We start from the raw sequence: 20,016 nt of genomic DNA on the forward strand, positions 1-20,016 counted from the left end.
GAGCTACAGGCGTACATCAGCCGTCTATCTACTTCCCCTGAGCAGTCCTCCACGTCTGAAGGGGCCCAGCTAGCCCAAGCTCTCGTTGCCTCGACTGATCAAGGTAACCCTTCTCTTGGTGATTGGATTGTTGATAGTGGAGCCACTCACCACATGACAGGGGACTCTAAACTCTTTCAAGAATATCAACTTTCCTCTGGCAAGCAACGCGTGTCTATGGCATCTTCTATCTCTGTGGCTGGGAAAGGGAGCTTGTCCCTGTTGAACAAATACCGTCTCCACAATGCCCTGCATGTTCCAAATATTCCTGTGAACTTACTCTCTGTCAGCAGTATTACTAAAGAACTAAACTGTAATCTTATTTTCTCTGCTGATCATTGTTCCCTGCAGGACTTGGTGACGGGGAGGAAGATTGGGATTGGTTCGGTTACTGATGGGCTCTACAGGCTGCCGGTACAAGTTGCTTCAGCATTGATTTCTGCCACGAGTGGTCACTTGTCTGGTGTGAACGATAGATCTACTGTTCTGCGATGGCACGAGCGTCTTGGACATCTCCCCTTCCAGTTAATAAAGAAGTTGTTTCCTCATTTGTTTGCTTCTGTCTCCATTGACTCCTTCGCTTGTGAAGTGTGTCAATTGGCTAAACATGTCAGGGCTTCGTACCCTATTTCTTTGAATAAAACCACTCATCCGTTTGCCTTAGTTCATTCCGATGTTTGGGGTCCTTCTGGAGTACCCACGTGTGGTGGTTGTCACTATTTTTTGACGCTTATTGATGATTACTCTAGATGTACGTTCGTGTACTTGTTGCGAGAACGTAGTGAGGTTCCAGCAGTTGTGAAAAACTTTGTTGCCTTTGTTGAGACTCAATTCCATACTACTGTTCAAGCTTTCCGTACGGATAATGCAAGGGAATATGTCTCCCAATCCCTTGATGAATTCTTGAAAGGCAAGGGTATTGTTCATGAAACCTCTTGTAGTTATACCCCTCCTCAAAATGGTATAGCTGAACGTAAAAATCGTCATTTATTGAATGTTACCCGGGCCATTATGTTCCAACGTCATGTCCCGAAGCGGTATTGGGGTGATGCACTTCTCACTAGTGCACATCTCATTAACCGTATGCCTACTAGGGTGTTGGATGGTCAGTCTCCTTATTCTACCCTGTGGCCCACTCAGAATCCGTGGCCTCTTACTCCTCGTGTCTTTGGGTGCAGTTGTTTTGTGCATAATCATAGCCCTACTCTCAAAAAACTTGATCCCCGGTCTATTAAAGGAGTTTTCTTGGGGTACTCTTCCACTCAGAAGGGGTATAAATGTGTGGATCCCACTACTTCCAAAGTGTATGTTTCGAGGGATGTCACATTTCATGAACATGAGTCGTATTTTTCGGTGAATCCTCTTCAGGGGGAGTGTCTTGGGAACAAAGGGGAAGAGTATTCCTCTAATCAGCTAATTCAGTTTATGGAGTTTTTGGATTACAAGGTTAGTCCCAGTGTGATTGACACGGTCATGGTCAGTAATGAGAAGGGCAGCCATATGGAAGGGGTCACGGTGGATGCTCAGCCCATTGTTGCCCGGGATCACTTGTTTGGCCAGGTTTATGTCAGAAAGGAGAAAGCTACAGTGGAAGATGTTGGTGATGAGGATAGAACCAATCCCAATCCTGTGATCTCCCCGGATGACCCAAGTCCATCGAATGAAGAGCTCCCCATTGCTGTGCGCAAAGGCACCAGGTCATGTACTTCTCACCCTATTCAGAGATTTGTTTCTTATGCTAAGCTCAGTACAAATTACAAATGTTTTATCACAACCTTATCCAAAGTTGTTATTCCCAGGTCGGTGGATGATGCTAAGGATGATCCCAAGTGGTTACATGCTATGACAGAGGAGATGGGTGCGTTAGCTAAGAACAAAACATGGGAAGTTGTTGATATCCCTAAAGGGACACACTTAGTTGGCTCTAAGTGGGTTTACAACGTGAAGTACAAACCTGATGGCACTGTAGATCGATATAAAGCTCGTTTGGTTGCAAAGGGGTTCAGCCAGAAGTATGGGATCGACTATCTTGAGACCTTTGCCCCTGTTGCAAAGTTGAAGACCGTGAGGGTTATTCTTGCTCTTGCTGTGCACAGGAAGTGGCGTATGGACCAGCTTGATGTTAAAAATGCGTTCTTGAACGGCCATCTGGAGGAAGAAGTCTATATGAGCATGCCTCCTGGGTATGTTCAAGAGGGAAAATGTTGTCACCTCAAGAAAGCTTTGTATGGCTTGAAGCAGTCGCCTAGAGCTTGGTTTGAGAGACTAATGATCGTTATGAAGTCTACTGGGTACAAGCAAGGAAATGGAGATCATACCCTATTCATAAAGCAGAGAGATGGTCTGGTGAGTCTTCTCCTTGTCTACGTTGATGATATGATTGTCACTGGCAGTGATGAAGAAGAAAACAGAAAGATGAAGGAGAGATTAGCTAAAGAATTCGACCTCAAGGATCTGGGTAGGCTGAGATACTTTCTGGGGATAGAGATTGCTCGATCAGAGACAGGGCTGGTTATGAATCAAAGGAAGTACACTCTTGACTTACTAAAGGAGACAGGCAAACTTGGTTGTAGGCCCTATCTTACTCCTATGGAGTCGGGGACTAAGATAAGTATCAAGACGGGCACTATTCTGGATGAGGAAGGAAAAGGGCGATATCAGAGGCTAGTAGGTAAGCTTATCTATCTTACTCTAACTCGCCCTGATATCACGTATGCGGTAAATGTGCTAAGTCAATTTATGCATGCTCCCACGGACTGTCACTGGAAGAGTGCAGAAAGAGTGTTGGGATATCTAAAGTGACCCAGGAAAAGGACTGCTGTATACTTGACAAGACAAACTTACTATTGAGGGCTACTCAGATGCAGATTGGGCAGGTTGCACTGACACAAGGAGGTCTACTACAGGGTATTGTATCTTTCTTGGAGGTAACCTAGTTGTTTGGAGAAGTAAGAGACAAGAAGTATGTTCGAGGTCTAGTGCTGAGGCTGAGTACAGGGCTGTTGCAATGGGGGTTACAGAGATGCTGTGGCTGAAGATTCTTTTGACTGATATTGGTGTGGAACTGGGAGATAAAATGAAGATGTACTGTGACAACAAGTCTGCGATTAATCTTGCCAATAATCCAGTTCTGCATGACAGGACCAAACATGTGGAGATTGACCGTCATTTTATCCGGGAACGCATTGACTCAAAGGAGCTGATTCTGCCATATATGAAGTCTGAAGATCAAGTTGCAGACGTCCTAACTAAAGGGCTTTGTACTTCTTCATTCGAAAAGAATGTTAGCAAGCTTGGCATGTTTGACATGTATGCCAAGCTTGAGGGGGAGTGTTAGAATATGTTGCTGTGGGAACCGGATCCATTCCTGGACCCGGTTCTATGGGGCGCGGGTACCGAGGCGGGCTCGGTACCCTAGGCGGCTTCTCCTCTCTCCCTCCTCTTTATATTGTCACTTGTGTTTAGTGTTGAATTAAGTGAAATACATTTTCTCTCTCCTAGGGTTGCGGTGAGCCCCTAGGTCAGAGCCTCCCCGTGGTTTTTCACCTCTTTCTGAGGTTTTCCACGTAGATTGTGTGTTCGTTCTCCACTCTCTCTCTTTGTGGTTCGTGTTTCTACAATATACATATACATATACATATATATATACATATACACATACATATACATATATATATATATATATATATATATATATATATATATATATATATCTGTCAAAAAATTTCAAAATGAATAACATATTCATAAATCATGATCCAAAACGCTTTTAAGATATATTGACATCGCTATAGAGAAGGGATCGCTTTTCGAAACATTGTATGGAAGATTTTAAATGAAAAGTTGTAAGGAACTATGTACAAGAAAGGTTTAGAGTGAAAAAGGAAACAGGAAAAGAGAGGGGGATTTTTAATTTTCAACTCAAAAACTGGACAACTTTGGACTTGATCAACTTTGACCGAGTCTGAAAATGGACAAAAATGATCCCTAGTACGTTGACCGTACCCGATGCTGCGTTGACCTCACCTTTGCCGCACTCAGGGTCATACCCGTACTCGTACCATGCGGTTACTCCTCCTTAAGAGAAGTACCCATGTGACATAGCACGGTACTCGGCCTCGGCACTCGAACGGGAACAAACATCTTGCCTTTTACTTCTCCACACCACCAGGTTACCTCCCAAATAGACACAATAATAGTGGTAGACGTCCTCGTATCAATGTAGCCTGTCCAATCAGCATCAGAATATCCTTCAATGTTAAGTAGATATTGTCTCACATTTAGAAGGCCATTACTAGGATTCTTCTTTAGATAGCACAAGATCCTCTCAGCAGCCTTCCAATGAGCATCAGTAGGAGTATGCATGAATTGACTCATCACATTCACGACAAAAGTGATGTCGGGTCTAGTGAGAGTTAGATAAATCAACCTCCCAACTCACCACTGATATTGCTCTTTAGCTTTACCATCAAGAAACTTCCCATCTTTAATATTGATCTTAGTACTAACATGCAATAGGAATGGTCGGCAGCCAAGCTTGTCGGTCTCTTTCAACAAGACAAGAGTGTAATTTCTTTGATTTATAACAACGCCAGTGCTTGACCTAGCCATTTCTATACCAAGGAAGTATCTTAACTTCCCAAGGTCTTTGAGATCAAACTTTGAAGCTAACATCTTTTTCAGCCTTGTAACCTCTTCTTCATCCTCTCTTGTAACTATCATGTCATACACATAAACTAAGAGAAGAGCAACCTTGTCCTCCCTCTGTTTCACAAAAGGGTGTGGTTTCCATTACCTTGATGGTATCCATACTTCTTTATCACAAGTCTGAGGCGCTCAAACCATGCTCGAGGAGATTGTTTAAGACCATACAAGGCCTTATTCAGTTTGCAGCAATTTCATGTTCTCTCATAACCGAGAGGGCACACTCATATAAACTTTCTCTTCCAGGTCACCGTTCAGGAAGACATTCTTTACATCAAGTTGATACATCTGCCACTCCTTTGAAACTGCTAAAGCAAGAATCACTCTGACAGTCTTCATCTTTGCAACTGGGGCAAACGTCTCTAGGTAGTCTATGCCATACTTTTGACTAAAAGCTTTTGCGACCAGCCGAGCCTTTTATCTTTTCACAGATCCATCAAGTTTGTACTTAATTGTATAAATCTACTTTGATCCCACAAGATGAGCATCCTCAAGAATATCCACAACTTTCCACGTTCTATTTTTGTTAAGGGCTTTCATTTCCTCTTGCATGACAAAACTCATTTCGGATTCACCTGAGCCTCCACAACAGTCCCGAAAATAATAGAAGTAAAAAGAAAGGATATGAAGCATTTGTAATCTCTACTAAGCTTTGAATAAGACACAAAGTTACCAATAGGGGCATAGTACATGACTTGATCCCTTTTCTCAGGGCAATACAAAGTTCTTCAATATTTATGTCATTTCTGACCTTTTCATCGTGTTCCTCACACATTGGACTTGGATCATCCAAGGGTATCTCAGAATTGGGATTGGTGTCTTCATTTTTTTCATTTTCAATAGGGTGCCTCCTGGAGTAAACCTGTCCAAATAAATGATTACGCTGCCCTTCACACTGCCTGGTAGCACTTTGTAGCCCAATTTCACTCACATACTGCTTGGTCACATCAGCTTCTCTATATTGTTCACTTTTATAGCCCAAGAAGTCAACAAACTGAATTTCTTGCAACTGCGAATATTCTTCCTTATTTCTTCCCAAAATCTCCCTAGAAGAAGATTTTGTTGGAAGCAGAAAATATGCTCGAAAAATGTCACATCCTTGGTCACATAACAATGACCTGTGGAAGGATCCAAACACTTATACCCTAAGTCACATGGGTACTTCAGTAAGGTCCACGTACCCGTGTCGCCGTACTCGTACTCAAAATGGGTACTTTGACACATGGGTACCTATAGATCAAAACTGCTTAATTTTACTTTGATTTAATTTTTTCACCTTACTTTTTATTCTTTTTTTTATGTGAAAATTCGATTGATATTCATATTTGACTAGGGGGCTGTTTGGTTGTCCATATGTTTAAAGTTTTTCATAGGTTTCTTAAACACACTGCTGCAAGAGCCGTTGATATATATCTTCTATGTTATTTATTTGTTTATGTTGATGTATATTCTTTATTTTGATACATATTTTCTAAGTATTTCTTATTGTTTATATATATATATACAGCCGTACCCCCGCACCCAAGTTTTTTTAAAATAGTCAGTACTCGTACCCGCACCCGTATCCATACCTATGTGACATAGCTTATACCCTTTCTGTATAGAAGAGTAACCCAAGAATATACCTTTAAAGGCCTGAGGATCTAATTTCTCGACATGTGGACTGTGATTATGAATGAAACATACACAGCCAAACACATAAGGGGGGAGAGCAAATGGATCCCGGCCATGCATTAACATAGAATAAGGAGTCTGCTCATTCACAGGACTAGGCATATGGTTGATAAGAAAAGCACAGGTGAGTACATCACCCCAATACTTCTTGGGCATGTCGTTGAAACAACAAGACTCGAGTGACATCAAGCAAATGACAGTTCTTTCGCTCAGCAACTCCAATTTGAGGCAGGATGTAACAACATGATGTCTCATGGACAATTCCCTTTTCCGAAAGAATGTTTCAACAGAATTAGAGGCATACTCACGAGCATTAACATATCAAAAGGTCTGAACAGAAGCATTATACTATGTTTCTACAAGAGTCATAAAGGTTTCAACGACATTAGCCACTTCACTACGATCTTTCAACAGATAGACAAAAGTGCTACGAGAATAATCATCAATAAACATAACGAAATATTGAAAATCATGACCAAAGGAAATGCCCGAAGGGCCACACACATCATAATGAATCAAGGCAAAAGCTTTATGAGATCGACTTTCAGAAATAGGGTACAAAGCATGAACATGTTTAGCCAATTGGCAGAATTCACATGATACTAAGTCCATGCTAATGTTGAAAAACAAATCAGGAAACAACCGTCGAAGTAAAACAAAAGGAAGGTGCCTAAGTCTCTCGTGCCATCTCAAAACAAGCTGAATCTGATCATCTTTGTTCTTTTCCTCAATGATTATTGTCATAAGAGCACTTGCAACCTTCAATGGCATCTGATACAGTGATACAGCTCATCAGAAGCCAAACTAATCCCAATCTTCCTCCATGTCAACAAGTTTTTGCAAAACAAATCGATCCACAAAAAATATTAAGTTATAGTTCAACTCTTTGCTGATCTTGCTGATAGACAAAAGATTCAAAGGAAGATGAGGAACGTGAAGTGCATTATAAACTAGATATTTATTTAATAGCAGCACAAGACTCCCTTTTCCAGCTGTAGATATAAAAGATCCATCCGCTACAGCGACCCTCTCCTTCACATAAGAGAGGTCGTATTCCTGAAATACCTTGGAATCTCCGGTCATAGGGTGTGTAGCACCACCATCAACAATCCATTCACCAGAATAAATTACCTTTATTACCACTCACGGCAAGGACACGATTGACCTTCACATCATCAGAACGCTCATCCTTGTGAACATCAATGCAGCTTAAGTAGGCTTGAAGTTCACGAATCTGATCAGCAGTAACCGTCCTTTCTTCACCAATGTAATCAACAGCTTCAGGAACAGCAGCCACCTTTTTTTCTCTCAAGTTTTTTGCTGCCACGATTATTCTTCCTTTTTGGATGGAGATCCCAACAAAAATCAACAGTATGACCATTCTTTTTGCAATGTGAGCATTTCCGAATGCCTTTCTGGCTGGATCCCGGACCATGGCTAACCAAGGCAGATAGTATACCAGGCATAACGTCAGTGGAACCCAGGCCTACCATCACAAGTCGCCTTTGTTCATCAGCCTCAACTCTGAAATAGACTTCCACAATGTTAGAAACTTCCCCAAAGTTAAGAATTTGACTTTGAATGCCTTCAAATTCATCCTTCAAGCCTCCAAGGAACACAAAAATGCAACTTTTCCATTCTTTCCCAAAACAGTTTCTGGTCATATGCACACTCCCACTTATTTTGGAAGTAATAATCCAATTCTTTCAGGGAAGCATAAAATTCAGCTACAGTGCTATCAACCTACTGAAGAGAATATATATCCTTCATCAATTGGTAGACACTAGACACAGACATCTTTCTTTTTTTGTGCATACATCTGTTCAAAGACAATCCACATATTGTAGGCAGTCCTTTTCCGAAGAATCAATGACTGAAGTTCAGTGAACAAAGTTAACAAGCCAGGTTTTGACCTAATTAACTTCAAGATACCACATTTCCCAGTAAGGATCAGTTTCAACAAGCCGTTTCTTTCTTCCATTTATGTAGGAAATCCAGCCATGACCAACAATTCCCATTGTAATGATGGCATACCAGCGAAGGTAAATGTCCTTGGTCAAGCGAATCATTGTGACTTGGACATGAAGATGATCCGGTTTCTACGATACAACCCATCCTTTTAGTTGAGCTACCCTCTTTCTGCTTAGTAGCCATCATGCGTAATGGGAATCACAATGCACAGAAATCAAGCAACGCAAGAGGACCTGCTCCAGTCTGTGGCACCAGGTCTGCACACAAAAGGTGACACCACTTCCGCCAAAGAGGACCTGCGCCAATCTGCAACACAAAGCTGCACACAGAAGACCTGCTCCAAATACGACATGGAGCTGCACACAATCAAAGCCCTCACTGCTGCTACCGCCCGTGCGGTGCAGCGACCAATCCTCACTTTTCTTCCGGCAATGTTCAGGGTTTTCCTGCGACCAGTAGGCTATCTCCCACCAGAGGCAGCAGTCCTCAACCTTTTCCAGCGACAAGAGCCGTTCATTCAGGCGACGGCTCCAGCGATAGCATACTCAGGCAATGACGCACTCAGGCGATGGCTCCAGAGAAGGGGCACTTAGACGACGGCTCTAGCAGCAGCCCACTCAGGCGACGGATCCAGCGATAGCATACTCAAGCAATGGTGCACTCAAACGATGGCTCGAGCTACGGCTCCAAAAAAAAGGCTCTAGCGACGTCTCACTAGGAAAAAGTCTTCTTTGATAATAATAATAATTAAGAAAAAAAAAACTGCTCTGATACCATGTAGAAATATGGATATGGAAGAAGAGAAGAGAAACACGGATTTAACGTGGAAAATCCCTCAAAAACTAAGGAAAAAAAACACAGTAGAGATGGAAGAAGCGCACTCACTAGCTGTGATTTTCTCTCTCTCTTAATTTCATTAACAAAAACAAATTAGGGTTAAAACACCCTTCCGACAATCACCACACTTAAGAGATGGATGGGTCAGGTCCGAACCTGCAACCCGTCTAGATACAAACTCGTTAACATGGGGAAAACATAGTTACATGAAGCTATTTTCAACAAGTAAATTGAAAGCAGGAAACTCAGAGACTTCATGAATGCATCTTTGCAAGCCATCAAGAGCTCAAAAAATAGTTCACTGAGATGCTAACTCCTTAAGAAACTACACCCAAATTAATTTTGCATGACAATTGACAATAAGTTGACTAAGATGAAATTATGAACACCAAAGCAGCCCGGCTGCCTTAAACCATGCATTTTACTGTGATGGAGAAGCAACACTTAATAAAGTTGATCCCATAGCAAATTCTGCTCTCACTAGCTGGACCAAAGTAATGAAGATAGTCTACGCTAAAAACATATCATAGATAATGAAAACTCTTCTATTGCCATCTGAAAAAGTCAAAAAACAAATCAGGAGCCTACACTATCCATTGTCAAGCTAGTCACTGGCTTTGTTCATAGCATAATCCACTAATAAAAGCATGAAAGAAATACTCAAATGCCTTTACAGCATGAGTGACTAGCAGAAATATGCATTAAATACCTTCTTCATGGCATGGTCGAAATCTTCTAGAGTTCCATATTCTCTTTCAAATCGCAACCATGAAGTACATATATCCTGAACAATTTAATGTGTCAAAAGAAAAGTATCATCTGATTGATGGAAAAAAAATTTACTTCAAATACATTACATAACAGTAAAAAAACATAAATTGTCATCTGATTCATGGGGTCCTATGGTTGATGGGATGGCACTATTTTCTTTGTGAAACTATGTGCTTGTTACACAATTGTTGCAGTGGTTATCATGCATGTATGCCACAATGCATGTTCACCTCAACAAGAACTCAAGGGACAGCTCAAGGGAATGCTTACAAACAAGAATACTTTAATAAGCCGTCACATGAGTGCATGCTGTGGGTGCGAGTAGGGGTGTGCCAATTTTTCGAAAAAAAAATAGATGAGGGTACGGTGTGTATATATATATATATATATATATATATATATATAAACTGTTTAGTAGCCTTATTTATACTTACACATAAAACTTTTTATATTAGAGGTCTTTTAGTTAGGTCCACATTTAAAATAATCAGTTTTAGCCCAATTCAGCTGACCACACAAAACGTGCTGTGTTAGAAAAGCAGCAGCAGCAGCATCAACACGGCTGCAGCAACCGTTGAGGAGCAACCATGTGACATAGTTAACAAGGGACATAACCTCTCTCTCTCTCTCTCTCTCTTTATACACACAACACACACACACACATATATATATATAAAATTGTGACAAATTCTGTTGTCAAGTTCTTATGGGCAAGGTTTTTCAAGTGTGGGATTTTTTTTCCTCAGGAAAATCTCAATGAACTAAAAAAATATCAAAATTTGAGTTTTCTAGCACTAAACTGACAAAAATTCAACTTAGTCATTAAATTTGTTTAAAAAATTTAAAAAAAAAAACATTTTTTCCTGGAATTCATTTTGAGTATTCTTTCAAAACATTGTATTTTTTATTTTCCTTCATTTTCTGTTCTCTTTTTTTTTTTTTCAAAAAAGCAGACACAAGCACGCACACTCTTCCATGTGCTAGAATTCTAGCTGTTGGAAGCAGCCCATAATGATAGTCACTTCATAGTGTATATCCAGAACTTCTTGGAAAAAAAATGATAATAAGAAATATATGAATCTATACTATATATAATATTAATAATTATATAGAATAGGCATCTGGTACCAAACTGTTGTCATGATCTTTTTTTTTTTTGGAAATATGAATTCATAGTATTAGTACCTATACGTGCATCTGGTAAGAACTTGAATTGTGCCTTATTACTTTTTTTACGTGCAATTAAGATTTGACTCTTCTAAGCACCAACCAGTGCTTTATGTGATTGACAAATTTTATGTTTATAACTGAAGAGAAATTGAGAAAAGAAACAGTCTTAATAAAACAAATTTTATTAATCGCAACACAATTTTTAGCAGTTGTTAGTTACAATCTTGGCTTTGGGACTTTGAGGATACCTAAGGAGATATCATGCATTTACCCTTGCAAAGCCTGAGGCAGCAGTACTGAACATGTCTAGACACTAAAACCCAAACCAATACACTTGACATGCCTGGGATATGAAACATCCAAAAAATCTTGTGTGCATATCTCAGGTAAGATATGTCTTCAAAAGGATGTGGACTCATAACAAGCTGGATCTCCATCAAAATACAGAATAGTTATCCTTTTTCTCCAAAACTGACTGTGCTCCTTTTCTACTTTTCCTTCTTTTCTTTCTCTGGTTTCATGTCAGCTGGTTGCTATGGCCTGCTCTCTCTCTCTCTCTCTCTCTCTCTCTCTCTCTATATATATATATATATATATATATATATAACTCCAGTAGTGCTTATTTATTTTTCTCAAGGCTACAATTGTTTCCTTTTTCACGTGTTTCATAATTAAAGTGGACCTAGACTCTACAAACTGGTAATGGCTATAATGGCCACTTCAGTAGACTCAAGACTCCCTCTTTTTTCAATGTTACCCATTAATAAGTTAGAAAAGGTGTTACTTACAGAATTTTCCTTCTCATATGTGTGTTGTTTGACACTTTATACCCATGTTTGACAGAAGGCAGACGCCAGCTTAGTGCCCATTTATGAACTATAAAATTTTTGCTTGAACTTCATATTATGAACTTGTTCAAATTAAATTGGCTTCATATGCTAGGGCCTTTGCAAAGAGTGTAACAGTTCATTCTTCTCTTGGTTTTGTCTGTTTTATGGTGTACTTTGTCCTAATTAATAATTGCATAAAAACTAAAAAGCAGTTACGTAACATTTAGAGGTATTACAATTTGTTCCTACATCTCTTTTAAGTTTCAAGAGCATATCAAATCCAATGACAATTACTTCTGACGGACGGAGCCCTCTTTCAGTAATCAGCTTAGCCAAAATCCTGCCTACTACGACTGCCATTAAATAAGTGAAGAACAATGGAGTAGGGAAGTTCACATGGCTCACACTCATAATATGACAGAGACGATCATGCAACTTAAAAGGTCTAGTTCACAGACCAGAACAACACTTTTCTAGGACATCTTTGCTCAGGTATATCTACCCTTCCCTGAATAACTATATGAGTGTCATCACTAATAAAACCCATCAGAAGCAAACACTTGTTAAGGCCCAAAAAGATGGGAAATACGTCTCAGATTATCCAAGTTGTCCCCACTTACGTTTTCAAACAATCAATTATGAATTTATGACAGTGCATCCAATTAAAGAAAGACAGGTTGATGGATGATGGATGCAGAGTTGTCCTTTAAGCTCAGGATGAGATTAGAAACCCTATCTTTTTAAATTTAGCATAATTGACCAATTAGATAGAAATAAAAAATAATTTACCTAGCCTAAAATGTGCAGGATGTGAATGACAATATTTTCATGCACAGAAACAGCCAAAAATATATCACTATTTGCCTATTTGCTTTAAAATCATTTTCAGAAAACTGATGGTGCAACTAAGTCACACAAGTACCGGTATGGGTATCGTGATGCGGGTACTGGCAGAGAGAGAGAGAGAGAGTATATTATAATATATATATAAGAAAAACTTATGCTTGGTATTCTGTTTAAGAAATTTGCAACATTGTCGCACCAGTTTGCAAGTTTCGCATATTATTTAAATTGTTTCCATAATAAGAGTAAATTTTCATGGACTTAAGGAGAAATTTAAAAATGTTAAAAAGAAAGAAACAGGCACATGCTGCAGCCCCCCCACTCCCTCTCTCTCTTCATCACTGATGGGAAAGCAGCAGAGCAGGAAACAAGGTCCTCTCTCTCTCTCTCTCTCTCTCTCTCTCTAAAGAGGGGGGAAATAACAAACTCTAACTTAAAAAACAGAAAAAATTGAAACAAAAAGTGCATACTTTGCCACTGCCAGCTGCCGCTGTTCATGGCTGGGTGTTACCAGCTGGCGAGTGCCACTGCTGGCCATCATAAACTCTGGTAGACAATATTTGTGCAAAGGGAAGGTGAGAAGTCAACAGGAGGTAGACATCAAGGAGACTTTGTTATTTTCTTAAATCATATGTTTTGGGTCTTTCCAATGCCGAACTGTCCAACTGGTGTTGCCATAACCGCTTCCCTGTGTTGGCATATCAACACAGGTACATGGGCTGTTTAGCCAGATCCCTGTCTCCAAGCAATAGTTGCATTGTGGAAGTTGGAATACTACTGACACGAATCCTGAAAGTTGCTTTTTTTTTTTTTTCAAATGACAAGTTAGTGGGATTCATGCCAGCAATACATGTCTATTCTTGTGACCAACCCATATATATGTATACACACACACACATGTACATAACCACTGGCATACGATCAAGATATTTCTCCTAAAATGGTGTTAATGATCTCCTAATTTTTTGTTATGTTTGAAAAATAAACAGTTCAATCGAGAAACAAAGTAAGTTGACTTGAAATCTGACAAATGGCATGCTTTTCACAAAGATAAGAGAAGAAACCTATCAAAGAAAATTGATCTGCAATCTGCAACAATGTTCATATTAACAAACACACACACAGAGTTACCTTTGACCCACTTCCTGAAAATCTTTTACTGTAACACCTCTTATAGATAGACCTTGCCTCATGAATGTTTTTCAATCCAATTTCCATTGCTATATATCCTTGCCAGACTTCCAACAAAGAGCCACTTCAAACAGTGAAAAAACATATTTTAATGAAAATGAGATTAGATAAGAAGGAAATAAGCAACCATCTTATCACTTAGAAGTGAAAGACCACATCTATCCAGACCTCAACTTTATTAAGCTCTCCCATACTCCTCGAGCAGCAACTGGATCTTTTGCAAGCTCAACTTCTAGGCGAGCCCAATATGCATGCAAATGCAGGAATTCATCTGTGCCCTTTAAATGTGGTGAAAAGTATTCCGAAGCACGCTGTAATACAAACAAACTTATCAGAAATTAACAGATATTTTAAGGGGAAAATTTTGAACTTTAAAGATATCTAGAAAGCTACAACAAGAACAAAATAGTTAAGCTCTGTAACTTTTCTTTGATGGGTTTCCAACTAAAATGATGCAGTAAAATGCAAGAACCATTATTTCTTATGTAGTAACCAGAATTTTTTGTGTTCTATACTTCTATTTTCTGTTTGACATTTCTTAACCTTCAGTACATCCTTCAAGTAACAGTAGTACATAATATTTTTTCATACAGCTGTTTCTGTCACAGGCTGACTCCGTCAGTCCGTGCGGCACGGCAAGAACCTAATTGCTGTCAGCCTTCAAACCACCGCAAGGGGCGGAAAGAGCGTTTTGGAAAACAAAGTGCATAAAAGATATGCTATTATGGATTAATGGAACAATCTTTCAGTTGTGCCTTAAATACATGAAAAATGTTTCCTATGCTTTAGTTCAAAACCTCCATGTGAACATTTTTCCTCAAAAACCAGTAAGAAGTATGTTCTGTGTTTTTTTCCCTGCATTGGAAGCAAAATGGATGCTAGGCACTACAGCCAAAAATGCCCCCCCTTACCATCTGTTTTTTGCTGGTCCATTTTAATGAAACAGCACATAACAAGAAATGAGAATGTGACAATAATTCAAAACTTATTATCTTTAAGATTCATTGTGTTAGCCCCCGACTCTTAACAGTCTTATAGTAATAGCATAAGATACAGGAACAAGTGTGGGTCGGGTCTTAGGAGCAGGTGACCCATTTACTCCCTCTTATAAAAGGGGACTAACATTGTATTAGGACGTCATGAAATTAACGAAATGGACCCTCTCTCGTGCTGAGAGAATTTTTGGCCCTAATTTAGAGGTAAATTAGGTTAGGTGTGTTGTGTGTGATTTTCTTTATCACAATTAGCTGGCGGCCAACATCTGGCATCGAAGCCAGATGACCACCAAAAGAAGCGTTGGCCGCAGTGGAAGCTCTGCGCGAGCAAGCATAGGCAGATCGTCAAACGATCGCTGGGAGATTCGAAGGAGTTGAAAAGAGTAGCGGAGAACTGGGACAACGACTTAGCGACATCGAGAGGGAGATGCAATCGAGACAACAGGAAATGATTACGCCTAGCGGGAAGTTATTAACAGGACGGCCGACGAGACTGGAGGATCACGTGGTGGACAACCAGAATCTTCCACACCTCATCACGCACCACCGGAAACAGGTACGCAACCTCTCAATGATGCGTTTGTAGGGTCGCCGACGGGCCAGGGAGAGACGATGGGATATATGAAGGTTCCTAGGATGGAATTTCCCAAATTTAATGGAGAGGATCCTATCAGTTGGGTTTTTAGAATAGAACAGTATTTCGATTGCCAAAAAAAAATTGCGCCAAACCAATGGGTCTCACATGCTGCTTTTCACTTGGAAGGACAAGTAATATGTTGGTACAAATGGATCATCACGCAGCAACGGAAGCCGCCATGGAGGGTTTTCATGGAGGCGCTCAAGGTAAGATTTAGACCCTCAACTTACTTAGACTATAACATTGAATTGTCTAAGATAAAACAGAAAGGGAAGGTGGTGGAACATCAAGCAGAATTTGAGGAGGTAAGCAATATAGTGAGTGGGTAGCCTGTCGAGGCCTTGATTGGCACCTTCATCGGCAGATTGAAGGAGGAGTATCGCATTGAGGTGCAAGCGGCCAAACCCCAAAGCCTCTTAGAAGCCTTCGAGCTGGCAAGAATTGCAGAAGAAAAATCGAACAGACTCCGCAAAGGTTGGAAGGAGAGTAGGACCAACAAAAATTTGCCAAACAGAAACGCCAGTCACAAGAGACCTGCACGAGGTCCAGCCAGCAGCGCGTGAGGCTCAGCCAACACACAGAGAAGGCACAGGGAACAAACATGTTTTGGTCAAAGCGACTTAGTCTAGAACAAATCAGGGAACGATGCAAGAAGGGACTGTTCTTTCAATGCGACGAAAAATGGGGCCCAGGACAGGAGACCGATGACAAAATAGAAGAATTAATTCCAGAAATATCTCTTCATGCCCTAGAAGGAGACAACATTCCCCAAATGATGAGAGTAGAATGTCGAGTAAAGGGAAGGGCTGTCAGCATATTGGTGGACATGGGATCGACACATAACTTCATTGGGGAGAAGACTACCAAGGTATGTGGCTGTAACATAATTGAGCAATCAGAATTTAAAGTGGTAGTTGGCAACAGCAGCTCGCTGTGGTGTAAAGGACGCTGCCAAAAAGAAGAGGTTGAGATCCAAGGGCAACGATTTGTGGTGGAATTGCTTCCCCTAGCTATGGGGGGAGCTGATTTGATTTTAGGAATTCAATGGTTGAGGCAGTTGGGAAAGGTTTGGTGGAATTTCACGACCATGACAATGACCTTTGTTGAAATAGATTGTGTTAGAATATGTTATTGTGGGAACCAGGTCCATATCTGGACCCGGTTCTATGGGGCGCGGGTACCGAAGCGGGCTCGGTACCCTAGGCGGCTTCTCCTCTCTCCCTCTTTATATTGTCACTTATGTATAAGTGTTGAATTAAGTGAAATAGAATTTTCTCTCTCCTAGGGTTGCGGGTGTGCACCTAGGTAGAGCTTCCCGTGGTTTTTTCCTCGTCCGAGGTTTTTCCACGTACATCGTGTGTTCTTCCTCTTCTTCCTCTACGTGGTTCGTGTTTCTACATGGTATCAGAGCCATCAAAGTTGGAGAAGAGTTTTTTTTTCCCGATGATCGTTTGACGTGGAAGTTTTTCGTCGCCCGACGCCGTTGAAGTTCCGGCGCCGCTGCTGCCCTTGTGACGTCGCCCTGCTCTGCCGCCGCCGTCCTCCGTTCCGCCGCTGGTTGCGCCTCCGCAGTCCTCCGTTCGGCCTGTTCTACGTTTCTGCCACCGTGGGTGGCCTCTGTTTTGCGCCGTCGCCTGCCTTCCGTCGCCGCTGCCTCAATCCCGCCGCCGTCAACTCTCCGTTTCTGTGCCTCTTGTTGCTGTGTGCTTGTTTGTGATGGCAGAAGCGATGGGGACTCAAAAAGATGCCGTTCTTGACGCGGGCAGCGCCTCCAAGACTGAGAACGTGCCGATCCAGGTCACCTCCATCCGTCTGACCAAGGACAATTACCTATCTTGGTCTGCCGCTCTCGAGATTGGGATTACTAGCCGTGGGCGTCTCTCTTACATCACTGGCGACAAACCTGCGCCCATCAAATCTGATCCTCAATGGGCGACGTGGGCGTTGGAGGACAGCCAGGTGAAGGTGTGGATTATCAGCTCCGTGTCCTCCGATATCCAGCCCCTCATTCTACGGAAGCTGACCTCTTTCGATATGTGGACTGTGCTTGCAAAGATGTATGGTCGCAAGAAGAGACATCTGCGCACCTATTAGATTAAACGCAGTATTTACTCCCTGACACAGGGTGATTTGTCTGTTGCTGCCTTCTATGCTGCCCTGAAGACCAAATGGGAGGAGCTAGATTATCATGTGACTGATGAGTGGAAGTGCGGTTCAGATCATTCCCTCTACTGGGAAAAGGAATGGATGGACCGTACGTTTCTGTTTCTGGGAGGCCTGCGGGATGAATTTGAGTCTATTCGTAGCCAGATTCTTAATGGTGATGAGATTCCGAGGATAGAGGAAGTATATGCTCGTGTTGAGTCTGAAGAACAACGTCGCCAGGTGATGCATCTTGACACCGGTCATGGCCCTTCTGCCTTTGTCAGCCGTGCCTCAGGGACTGGGCAGCGTCCTGCCCGGCATTACACTCATTGCAACAAGTTGGGGCGTTCAGTGGATTTCTGTTGGGATCTTCATCCTGAGAAGAGACTGGTCAGAGGTCGTCCTCCCTCTTGCAAGCGTAGCCCTTCTGTGTCTGATTCCAGTCAGAGCAATCCTTCTAGTGGTGCAAAGTCCAAGCTGTCCCCTGATCAACTCAAGGAGCTACAGGCGTACATCAGCCACCTATCTACTACCCCTGAGGAGTCCTCCACGTCTGAAGGGGCTCAGCTAGCCCAAGCCCTCGTTGCCTCGACTGATCAAGGTAACCCTTCTCTTGGTGATTGGATTGTTGATAGTGGAGCGACTCACCACATGACACGGGACTCTAAACTCTTTCAAGAATATCAACTTTCCTCTGGCAAGCAACGCGTGTCTATGGCAAATGGGTCTTCTATCTCTGTGGCTGGGAAAGGGAGCTTGTCCCTGTTGAACAAATACCGTCTCCACAATGCCCTGCATGTTCCAAATATACCTGTGAACTTACTCTCTGCCCGCAGTATTACTAAAGAATTAAACTGTAATCTGATTTTTTCTGCTGATCACTGTTCCCTGCAGGACTTGGTGACGGGGAAGAAGATTGGGATTGGTTCGGTTACTGATGGGCTCTACAGGCTGCCGGTAAAAGTTGCTTCAGCATTGATTTCTGCCACGCGTGGTCACTTGTCTGGTGTGAACGATCAATCTACTGTTCTGCGATGGCACGAGCGTCTTGGACATCTCCCCTTTCCGTTAATAAAGAAGTTGTTTCCTCATTTGTTTGCTTCTGTCTCCATTGACTCCTTCGCTTGTTAAGTGTGTCAATTGGCTAAACATGTCAGGGCTTCGTACCCTATTTCATTGAATAAAACAACTCATCCGTTTGCCTTAGTTCATTCCGATGTTTGGGGTCCTTTTGGAGTACCCACGTGTGGTGGTTGTCACTATTTTTTGACGCTTATTGATGATTACTCTAGATGTACGTTCGTGTACTTGTTGCGAGAACATAGTGAGGTTCCAGCAGTTGTGAAAAACTTTGTTGCCTTTGTTGAGACTCAATTCCATACAACTGTTCAAGCTTTCCGTACGGATAATGCAAGGGAATATGTCTCCCAATCCCTTGATGATTTCTTGAAAGGCAAGGGTATTGTTCATGAAACCTCTTGTAGTTATACCCCTCCTCAAAATGGTATAGCTGAACGAAAAAATCGTCATCTTTTGAATGTTACCCGGGCCATTATGTTCCAACGTCATGTCCCGAAGCGGTATTGGGGTGATGCACTTCTCACTAGTGCACATCTCATTAACCGTATGCCTACTAGGGTGTTGGATGGTCAGTCTCCTTATTCTACCCTGTGGCCCACTCAGAATCCGTGGCCTCTTACTCCTCGTGTCTTTGGGTGCAGTTGTTTTGTGCATAATCATAGCCCTACTCTCAAAAAACTTGATCCCCGGTCTATTAAAGGAGTTTTCTTGGGGTACTCTTCCACTCAGAAGGGGTACAAATGTGTGGATCCCACTACTTCCAAAGTGTATGTTTCGAGGGATGTCACATTTCATGAACATGAGTCGTATTTTCCGGTGAATCCTCTTCAGGGGGAGTGTCTTGGAAACAAAGGGGAAGAGTATTCTTCTAATCAGCTGATTCAGTTTATGGAGTTTTTGGAGTACAAGGTTAGTCCCAGTGTGATTGACACGGTCACGGTCAGTAATGAGAAGGGCAGTCATATGAAAGGGGTCACGGTGGATGCTCAGCCCACTGTTGCCCGGGATCACTTGTTTGGCCAGGTTTATGTCAGAAAGGAGAAAGCTACAGTGGAAGATGTTGGTGATGAGGATAGAACCAATCCCAATCCTGTGATCTCCCCGGATGACCCAAGTCCATTGAATGAAG

The 20,016-nt window shown here is 41.7% G+C and overlaps 1 protein-coding gene across 1 annotated transcript in view; it reads right to left on the reverse strand.

Annotated features, from left to right (window-relative positions):
* Positions 1-20,016, reverse strand: part of LOC116263234 (uncharacterized) — a 63,648-nt gene that overhangs the window by 8,749 nt on the left and 34,883 nt on the right. The window contains exons 10-12 of the mRNA XM_031642889.2: positions 14,199-14,341; positions 13,971-14,094; positions 9,935-10,009 (exon numbers count right to left, since the gene is read on the reverse strand). Coding sequence (XP_031498749.1) covers positions 9,935-10,009; positions 13,971-14,094; positions 14,199-14,341 — 342 coding nt within the window. The remainder of the gene's footprint in view (positions 1-9,934; positions 10,010-13,970; positions 14,095-14,198; positions 14,342-20,016) is intronic.

This window comes from Nymphaea colorata, chromosome 1 (assembly GCF_008831285.2).
Source record: "Nymphaea colorata isolate Beijing-Zhang1983 chromosome 1, ASM883128v2, whole genome shotgun sequence".
Taxonomy (NCBI): Eukaryota; Viridiplantae; Streptophyta; class Magnoliopsida; order Nymphaeales; family Nymphaeaceae; genus Nymphaea; species Nymphaea colorata.